Here is a 9,799-nt window from a genome sequence, read left to right as displayed (position 1 = left end):
TAGAGACGTGTGTGTGTTTGGTTTTTCATGAGGATGATTACTGATTTTAATTTATATTTTAAAATTATTAAAATTTTAATGTTTTATTCATAATAATCGCTGCTGTAACGTTTTTTATTATTTAAATTATGACTATTTTAGTCTCCGCGCTGCCGTCTGTTCGTCATGTAGGCCACAGGAAGTCGCTTTGTTTTTCCTCTATTGTGATTGGCTGCAGTCTCGGTCGCTCAAGTACTTCCCAGCCAATGGCTGCCCTTCTCCCCACAGCCGTGGCCCCGCCCTCTGTAGGCGCTATCCTCCCAGAAACAGCGGATCATTCCCATCCAGCCTTTCCCCCCCTCTCTCTCCTCGATATTCTTCGTGTTTGATTTCAGCTCCACGCGTGACAGAGAGGATTCCCGCTTCTTTGGATCATGATCCCGGAGCGGGTTTAGCTTCAAAGCGGGGGCTGTGGACATCCTGAGCCGGGGCGCAGTGCGATGCTTCCCCGCGGCGCTGAACCTGCTCCGTCCCGCACACAAAGCCTGTGAAGCAGGCCGAGCTCCAACATGACGGGCAACCACTTCAAGGGCCAGGAGGTCAGCTGCTGCATCAAATACTTCATCTTCGGATTCAACATCCTCTTCTGGGTAAGATGCTTTTATTTGTATTGATTATCTGCGGCGCTTCACGGTCATTATCAGCCAATCAGAGGAAGGCCTCATCATCCCGTTTTATAACCTCTAACTTTCAGTTTCACATTCAGAGCTGCACCGACGCTCCCAGGCCTGTTAGCATTATGCATGATTTTATACCCGGTATTGTCCGGAGGAAACAGCTGCTGCAGGTCAGCTGATTACGCAGGCACGCACGCGCACGCACACAGTCCCACGCGCACACACAGATAATCTGTGGAGAGCTGAGCAGCTTATCATTCATACTGTATGTGCAGCGCAGACTCTTTTACACTTGCAGATTATGTTTAAACATGACGTCATGTGCCTTGAATCATGACGTCACGCGTGTCAGAGAGACGCGCAGCATCTTCGGCCGCGCGCTGTTTTGGAGATCAGGTAATGAGTGCAACAACCTGGGGAGAACATACTGCAAGCATCAGGCCAGTGCACTTCATGTTAGCATGTTAGCTTAGCATTTTTTAAACGTCCAGGAAGACATTGCTCCCGATTGTTGAATGACGTCATGAGACTGTTTGAGTATTCACATGAATCTTCACGCATGCTGCATCTGGATCGATTTATCAGACAGTCGATAAGATCGGACGATATCGGCGTATCCAGTGACTGACGGTATCGGCATCAACTCGATTTATTCACCAGCTGTTCTCCGTCACCAGCAGAGGGCGCTGTTTGGACGACACCGAGCATCCTCACCCTGCGGAGCGTCGAGCGGTGATACCCGTACACGCTCAGTTATTCTCAGCAGAGTGATCATCGTCTCTTCGTTATGAATCTTTTTCACACGCGCGTTCGATCGTCTTCGGGCGTCTCACGATTCAAAGTGTGTTTTTTGAACGAGTGCTTCGGGATCCAGCGAGCAGAGACTGATCCGCCACATCGGTCAGAGAACAGACGAGTGGAAACCTGCAGGAGGAGCCGTGTTTCAATCCGAGCTTCTGTTCTTGTTTCTGGTTTTGACCAATCAGAGGCGCCGTGGTCCTGCAGTCTGAGGAGTAACATGTGCTGCTTTCTTTCAGCTGCTGGGCATGGCCTTGGTCGGGATCGGACTCTGGGCCTGGAGCGAGAAGGTGAGCTCACTGATGATGGGAACGCTGGTTTCTTTAATCCCTGATGATGCGGTGAGGTCATATTGTGTTTAAACAAAGGATCAAAGATCTCTGTGACAGAATGAGTCACTCCTCATCGAACCTTCGTTGTTTGCAAACAAACCTGATAAACTGTTTTTACACAAACAGCAGGTCGGCAAAGTGATGCGACCGCCGTTAAACTTCCATTAAAAGCCCGGAGTCTTTCTTTGGGACTAAACTGCTGCCGTGATTTTCAAACCAAACTCGATCACAGCGAAGACGGCAGAGATTATTTTACTGATCACAAAACCAGGACATAAAATAAATCCTTTACGGTCCCTGTGTTGGCTCCGCTGCCCCCTAGAGGACAAAAAAAAACATTTCATCCTTTTGAAGGATCGAGGGTTTTTTTTGATTGATCTGTTTTGATGATCTGAGAGCCAATCAGATCGTTTGCTTTGGACAAAGGTTCAGATTTGAATACTTTCATGTGAAAAGTAACTTCTCTCTCTCTTTCTCTGTCCTGCAGGGCGTTCTGTCCAACATCTCGTCCATCACAGACCTGGGGGGTCTGGACCCGGTCTGGCTCTTCATGGTTGTCGGGGGCGTGATGTTCATTCTGGGATTCGCAGGCTGCATCGGAGCGCTCAGAGAAAACACCTTCCTGCTGAAGTTTGTACGTTCTACACTAAAGACTTCTCTGTTTTCAGGGCGAGCCGGACCCCGACCACGCACCTCGGACCACCTGAGTCCACTTTGTTGGACCGGTGGGAGGGTGGGAGCGGGAGCACGGGTCCGCATCAGGGACCTGAAAGTGTCCCCGTCTCGAGAAAACCAAGAGAGTTAGACAACTCCAAATAACTCGACTCATAAAGCTAAAAAAATGTGACATTAATGAGATTATTCAAACAGCCAATAATCTGTTTCCTGACCTGGAGAGCAAAGCGAGCGAGCGTGTTCAGAGGTGGGCGTGGTCAGGTGCAGTGCGAGTGCAGGCCAGCAGGGGGTCATTTAAACGTCTTTGTGTCCCCGCTGCAGTTCTCCGTCTTCCTGGGGATCATCTTCTTCCTGGAGCTGACCACGGGCATCCTGGCGTTCGTGTTCAAGGACTGGATCAAAGACCAGCTCAACCTGTTCATCAACAACAACATCCGAGCGTACCGCGACGACATCGACCTGCAGAACCTCATCGACTTCACTCAGGAATACGTGAGTCCATGAACGCACCAATCAGAGATCAGAGATCAGCTTTACACTTTCAAATCCACAATCTGCTCTGAGTGGATTTAAGTCATTCTTCATGACCGCAGCCAATCAGGTCATCGGGCCGGGCGAGTCCACTCGTTAAGTCCTCTGATTGCATCATGTGTGAAAGTGACTCTTTGTTCCTCTCTGCAGTGGGAGTGCTGCGGAGCGTTCGGCGCCGACGACTGGAACCTGAACATTTACTTCAACTGCACCGACGGGAATCCAAGTCGGGAGAAGTGCGGCGTTCCCTTCTCCTGCTGCACAAAAGACCCAGCGGTACGACTCGCTCGCTCGCTCGCTCTGCATGCTCACCGAGGACAACAAACAGAGACGCAGCGCTGCGTCCTGTCGGGTCCTGCTGACCCTCAGACGAGACGCCGTCTTCGTGTCGCTGGATGGTTAACGTGTCCTTTGCTTTTGTTTTGTCTCCAGGAGGACGTCATCAACACTCAGTGTGGATACGACATCCGAGCTAAACCTGTGAGTACCACAGAGAGAATCTACACTCCGTCTTTCTATCGATACTCCACCTCGACCTCGACCTTGACCTTGACCTCCACCTCGACCTTCTCTCACTTTGTGCCGATCTCGACGGTTCACGGTTACCGACCAAGCAGAGACCGTTTTAGACGTTTTACTAAAATCTACAAGAGTCCCCACGATCCGAACCCAGAGAGACAAACCATCCCGCACTCTGACCTTTTGATTGACACCTCGTGACAACCTCCCACTCACTGCTCCTAACAGCCAATGAGAGGCTGAGTTTAAAAAGGCGCTGCTTCTTTTCCTTCCTGGCCTCGCTGACATTTCTTCACGCACACGCTGAGCGGTTTAAAAAGCTTTTATACCGACAGAGGCTCTGAAGGAAACACGACTAATCTAAGAGACATTGAACGCCCCGCTGAATGGAACGATCCATGTGACGGTGCGTTCACGTGGTATTAGACACGTTGGAAAAATGAGTTTCTGAGCTGTAGGATGCACGTGAACGCGTGAAAGAATCAGCTGCACAACTCGACGTCTTATTCGCCATCAACATGGCGTTAAGATATTTGTCATGAATTCACATGTACGTCATAGCATCACTGAAGTCGTAAAATCCGAGGAGCACCTGAATGCAGCACGAGGCTCTGAGGGAGCGTTTGGGCTCCTGCTGTCGATTAAATAACTCACTTTATTATTGAACTGAGATGGTCACTACAGGCGGTTTCTATCCGAGGCGTCTCGATGGCGTTTGTGTTGAAGCCGTGAGTGTGACGCGATGGCGTTTGTGTTGAAGCCGTGAGTGTGACGCGATGGCGTTTGTGTTGAAGCCGTGAGTGTGACGCGATGGCGTTTGTGTTGAAGCCGTGAGTGTGACGCGATGGCGTTTGTGTTGAAGCCGTGAGTGTGACGCGATGGCGTTTGTGTTGTCGTCAGGACTCGGAGCAGAAGGACTACATCAACGTGAAAGGCTGCGTGCCGCAGTTCGAGAAGTGGCTCCAGGACAACCTCACGCTGGTGGCCGGGATCTTCATCGGAGTCGCTCTGCTGCAGGTCGGTTCTCCCTCCGCGGCGTCCAATAAACCGCCACGCCTCTTCGTCTCCTCGTTCTTTAAATCATCCGATTCTGTTTTTTTATTCTTTCAGATTTTCGGGATTTGTTTGGCTCAGAACCTGGTGAGCGACATCGAGGCGGTGCAGGCGAGCTGGTGAGAAGAATCAGAGTTTTCTTTTACCGACGTGTGGCTTCACGTTTGTCCCTCCGCAGCACGCCATTCATCCGCTTTGACTGTTTCTATCTCACAGCACGAGGCCAGTCGGCTCCAGGATGTGTGAAGTCAGGGCTCAGTGACGAGAACAGTTTGTGCTAAATCTGATGCATGTGGCACCAAGCCTTCTTTAACGTCACAGCTGTAGGGACTTGTCAATCACAGGTAGCTCCGCCCCTAATTGACCAAGGTAAACCTTTACTGAGGGAATAAATCAGCTGAGAAGAAGGTAGAGTCGCCCCCTGCTGGACAAACGTCGACACATCCTCATCAGCTCTTCATCAAACATCCTCCCCCTCATTGCAGACGGTTTTACTGCTCTCTCTCTCTGTGTGAACCGTCATGATGCAGAATCTCACCTCACGCTTCATTCTTCCTCCTCCATGCTCCGTCAGGGTGCCCCCCCCTCTCTCCATGCGCCGCCTCCCTCCACACTGCAGCAAGAAAGCATCGGCTTACTACACATGAGAGCCACGTGCACATACACGCTGTATGTGTGTGTCTGTAGCCGGTGGGTGTGATGGATCCATGTGCTCGTTGTTTTTTTTCTTCCTGTCTTTAGCGTCGCTGTGATTGGCTGGATGTTTGGTGTTGTGTTCAGGGACATTTAGTGTTCATAACCTGTTGTCATGTTTAACGCTGCGTCCTTGAACCGTACAGCTCGACAAATGCAAACAATTAACCAATTAATGAAGGAGGATCTACTGTAGCTTCAGTGTTTAGCCAGCTCTGCATGTGGTGGACGCTGTAGCTTCAGTGTTTGGCCAGCTCTGCGTGTGGTGGACACTGTAGCTTCAGTGTTTAGCCAGCTCAGCATGTGGTGGACATTGTAGCTTCAGTGTTTAGCCAGCTCAGCATATGGTGGACACTGTAGCTTCAGTGTTTAGCCAGCTCAGCATATGGTGGACGCTGTAGCTTCAGTGTTTAGCCAGCTCTGCATATGGTGGACGCTGTAGCTTCAGTGTTTAGCCAGCTCTGCATGTGGTGGACACTGTAGCTTCAGTGTTTAGCCAGTTCAGCATATGGTGGACACTGTAGCTTCAGTGTTTAGCCAGCTCAGCATGTGGTGGACACTGTAGCTTCAGTGTTTAGCCAGCTCTGCATGTGGTGGACACTGTAGCTTCAGTGTTTAGCCAGCTCAGCATATGGTGGACGCTGTAGCTTCAGTGTTTAGCCAGCTCTGCATATGGTGGACGCTGTAGCTTCAGTGTTTAGCCAGCTAAAGTTCCACTGCCCGCTTCCATCGCTGCAGCACCTGTTGACCTGATAACTGCTCTCATATCTGGCAAACCCAGGGGAGGTTAGGGTTCACAGAGTCCTCTGTTAGAGATCGGCCACCGGGCTAATGAAAGAGTGTGGATGGGCTCTTATTTTAAAGTTTTACTGTAGTTTAAATATTAATTATGAATCTGCACCTTCAGTGAGGGAGGTCGTTTTTTGTCGTCCTGTAGAAAGACACATTAGGAGTGTGAGTCGTGTGTGTGCATGTCGCCGAGCGTCCTCCGTGTTCACACTGAGTGTTTCGCATTAATCAGCTGTGAGGTCACGTAACGTAGACAAACGTCCCCTTTCCAGCTTCACTCTTTAGATTCTCTGCAGAGACCCGTTCCCTCCTCCGAACCTTCAGCCTGTCCGTCTGTCCTCGTTCTGTCGTGTCCTTAGACTTGTTGTTTGAAGTGTTTAACCCCGTTGGCGTTGCTGCACGTCTTAACGCCGCTCTCTGCCTCGTCTCTTCCAGTTTCTTCACCTAACCACGAAGCTGCGTCTCAACTCCGACAGGTGAGAATCTCAACAGGATCACGTTTTGGAATATTCCGTTTAAAAAAAAAAACGTGAACTTGACGTCCCATCTTTTTGTTGTTTTTTTTTCCAGCTGCGGGTTTTTGAACGAGCCTCCTTGAACACATCATGGCGGTGCGTTTGAGGACTTCACGATCACCTGAACCAGCACCTTGTTTTCCTCTCTCTGAGACACTAACGCCATGAAGCTCCATGTAAATAAACATTAACACTGTGTGCGTACTGTACAAAGTTCACCGCCGGAGGACGAGATGGTTAACCACGCACGTCGTCACAAACGCTTTTTGATAGCCACGTGTAGCGAGTAGGAGTTTTATACATCTTTTTGATATTAGATCGGTATTTTTCACTGTGGAACTGATCGTGTCACTCATCATGTCGGACTGTTAAATATCTACGTGTTCATTTCACCCACGAGGATCTGCTCATTGGAGGTTTAACGCTCGCCAACGCGCCGCCACACGAGTCACCGAGGTCGCTCTGGCTGGCCACACACACCAGACGGTTTAAAAAAGACGGTTTCGAACGATTTTTAATTTGAATTGTGGAGCGAACACCTGCATCTTGAGGATTACTTGGAAGAATAAATCGGTTCGCGTCAATCCTCGATTCTGGCCACGCCCCCTTCCGGTTGTTGGCGAGGTAAATCGCTTCTCTACAGGAAGTCGGACCTGAAATCGTCTCGTGTGTGGCCAGCCGGACTCACTCGACCCTCAAATTCGTTAAAGTAGAGCCGAAGAAAAAAACAAAACACTTTCATATGGCAGCTTGAATTTAAAGAACGCGGCTCCACGTTTTAAAACACGCCAACGTGTCGGCGTGCTCTAACAGTTACTGGCTGCTTCGTTTAGTCCGCCTCTCATTGGTTCCTAAAACACAATGATGACACTGTTGACTTAATGGTACGTTCCACTCAATCTCAGAGGTCGGAATTTCTCCGGTCGGATCAGCAGCGACCTCCGGAAGTCAGACCCAAATCCAACATGGCTGCCGTTTAACCTGTGTCGTCGCGTTATTTTCAGGCAGCCTGTTTTGATTGTTGGATATGAGCGAGTTCTGGAGGCGTCCGTGTTGCTCGTCAGACTTCTTGCCGACGCTCACCTGGAAGGCGGTGAACTCTTTGAGATCTGAGGTCAACAGAACGCGGCGTTATGGCGCCACACTTTACCGTTGTAAAAAAACAGCAGCCAGTGACGGTTTGATAATATGAGCAGAATCCTTTCGGGTGCAAACTTTTTTTTTTATTGAAAGAGAGAGAAACGTTTGGATTTGAAGGCGTCGGCTTGTGGATGAAGAATCAGATCTGTTCATAATGTGAATCCATTTATGAAACACTAAACGTAAAAGATGTCGTCGTTGTCACTTTCTAAACATAAACACTTTAATTTAATTTTTGTTTTTTCTAAAGGAAGAATGTGCGACTTTTTTTTTATCCTTCCTGTTAGGCCACGCCTCCTCCATACTGAGGCCGCCGCTCTCCTTCAGAGACACGCCACCAGGAGTTTAGCACGAGCGGTGGACTAACATTGTGTTAGCATGCTAATGGTAGCGCTCTTTGGTTAGCTTCATGTTAGCGCTCTTTGGTTAGCTTCATGTTAGCGCTCTTTGGTTAGCTTCATGTTAGCGCTCTTTGGTTAGCTTCACGTTAGCGCTCTTTGGTTAGCTTCACGTTAGCGCTCTTTGGTTAGCTTCACGTTAGCGCTCTTTGGTTAGCTTCATGTTAGCGCTCTTTGGTTAGTTTCACGTTAGCGCTTTTTGGTTAGCTTCACATTAGCGCTCTTTGGTTAGCGTCACGTTAGCGCTCTTTGGTTAGCTTCACGTTAACGGTCTTTGGTTAGCTTCATGTTAGCGCTCTTTGGTTAGCTTCATGTAGACTGACACAGACTGATCTTTTATACACAAGGGGAGGAGCCGGCCGTCCTGTCCATGTAAACACAGCTCTGACAACAACACAGCCTGCAGGACTCCAGCTTCTCCCTCACTGGAGACAGTCAGGACTCACACACACACATTTACAAACTGGACTGATGAGGAACATGTCGCACTTTCTTCCTTTCAAGGTTTTTTAGAGTCACTAAAATGATAAATATTAGGTGGAAAACGTTGTGATTCTTCTCTGACGACTTAACGTTTAACTTTTCTAACATGGATTAAAAGAGTTTGATGTTTGAAGAGAAGTTCTTCGTCTCGTGTGTCCCGGCACAGTTTTAACACTTTTTCATATATGGTGAGATGGGACACTTTTCTCCACGTTCTCTCGCAGATCTCTTCGGTTTGAATCCCGACCGACGCGTCCTGCAGAGTTTCATGTTACATCTTTGGAGATGTGGATTTTTTTTTTAATCGGTGTTACTTTGATGGTTTAAAGTGATTTTTCTGCTCAGAGCATGCATCACTGACGTTAAGTAGCAAAGTATTTACAGTATTTTATGGTGACGTTTGTTCTGATGGATTTTGTCGGCGTTCGAAGCGACTGAAAAAGGGATCAGCGATGTTTTTGATACTAATTATTTATTGTATTGACAGTTTAATTTGCTTTTATAAAACTACGAGCTGAACATTTAACGCAGCCGACTCATCACCACAGATTGTCGTGCAGGTGTTAGGAGGTCACGTCGACCTCACACTCATCACTTCCTGCTTCACATCCGGGGGTCGTTTTTAAACGATCACCGAACCTCCCACAAACATTGTAATGTAACTACCTCCTCTCATCTCCTCGTCTCAATCAGACTGCTTTTCATAGAGTCCATTCATTAATAAAGGTGAAAAGAAAAACTTGGATTTAATGTGTGTTGTGTTTATTCCTCACAGCTTCCCACACGTCGTCTGTCTGTGTCTGTTGACACCAGAAGTTGTGTGAACAAAAAGGACATTTTTCAAACAGTGGAGGTTGAAATAAAAGTCCTTCTCTCACCGCTTGTTTCAGTCTGACTCATGTTGTGCTGATCCTCTTTATCAAACATGCAGGATGTCCAAACTAAACTAAACGTGGTCAAAGACTCAGATCACGTGGTGAACGTGTGTTTGTCAGTAATCCCAGGATGAGCCTGCAGAGGGCGCTCAACAGCTTCTTCTGTGAATCGCTTCACAGCTCCCCGATATGAAACCAATAAATTCACCAGACAGCCCCGACCGAAGTGTTTAAAGCCGGTGAACGTGAGGATCTTTAAGTGAGTTCATCTGAGTTTATTGAACGTGTCTTCAGGACTCTCACCGGATGCAGGCACGTGGGTAACGGTGAGGTTAGTGGTCG

General features: G+C 48.4%; 1 protein-coding gene across 2 annotated transcripts; it reads left to right on the top strand.

Annotated features, from left to right (window-relative positions):
• Window positions 1-240: 240 nt before the first annotated feature.
• tspan5a (tetraspanin 5a) lies at window positions 241-6,752 on the top strand. 2 transcript variants are annotated; one of them, XM_079371241.1, is made up of 11 exons: window positions 241-629; window positions 1,694-1,744; window positions 2,274-2,420; window positions 2,783-2,953; window positions 3,143-3,268; window positions 3,425-3,472; window positions 4,412-4,528; window positions 4,622-4,683; window positions 5,139-5,254; window positions 6,482-6,522; window positions 6,617-6,688. In XM_079371241.1, the coding sequence occupies exons 1-9, from the start codon at window positions 549-551 to the stop codon at window positions 5,209-5,211; spliced, it is 876 nt and encodes a 291-aa protein (XP_079227367.1). In that variant the 5' UTR covers window positions 241-548; the 3' UTR covers window positions 5,212-5,254; window positions 6,482-6,522; window positions 6,617-6,688. The 2 variants fall into 2 exon arrangements, with proteins under 2 accessions (XP_079227367.1, XP_079227368.1); XM_079371242.1 differs by lacking the exon at window positions 5,139-5,254 and having other exon boundaries at window positions 6,617-6,752.
• Window positions 6,753-9,799: the final 3,047 nt, after the last annotated feature.

This window comes from Symphodus melops, assembly GCF_947650265.1.
Source record: "Symphodus melops genome assembly, chromosome: 20".
Lineage (NCBI taxonomy): Eukaryota > Metazoa > Chordata > Actinopteri > Labriformes > Labridae > Symphodus > Symphodus melops.
The sequence above is the reverse complement of the archived record's forward strand: the minus strand, read 5'-3'. Positions and strand labels throughout refer to the sequence as shown.

Coding starts and splice junctions, on each gene's coding strand:
- tspan5a (XM_079371241.1), top strand. CDS start 549: ATGACGGGCAACCACTTCAAGGGCCAGGAGGTCAGCTGCTGCATCAAA. Junction 630..1,693: donor GATTCAACATCCTCTTCTGG/GTAAGATGCTTT, acceptor GCTTTCTTTCAG/CTGCTGGGCATGGCCTTGGT. Junction 3,473..4,411: donor ACGACATCCGAGCTAAACCT/GTGAGTACCACA, acceptor TGTTGTCGTCAG/GACTCGGAGCAGAAGGACTA.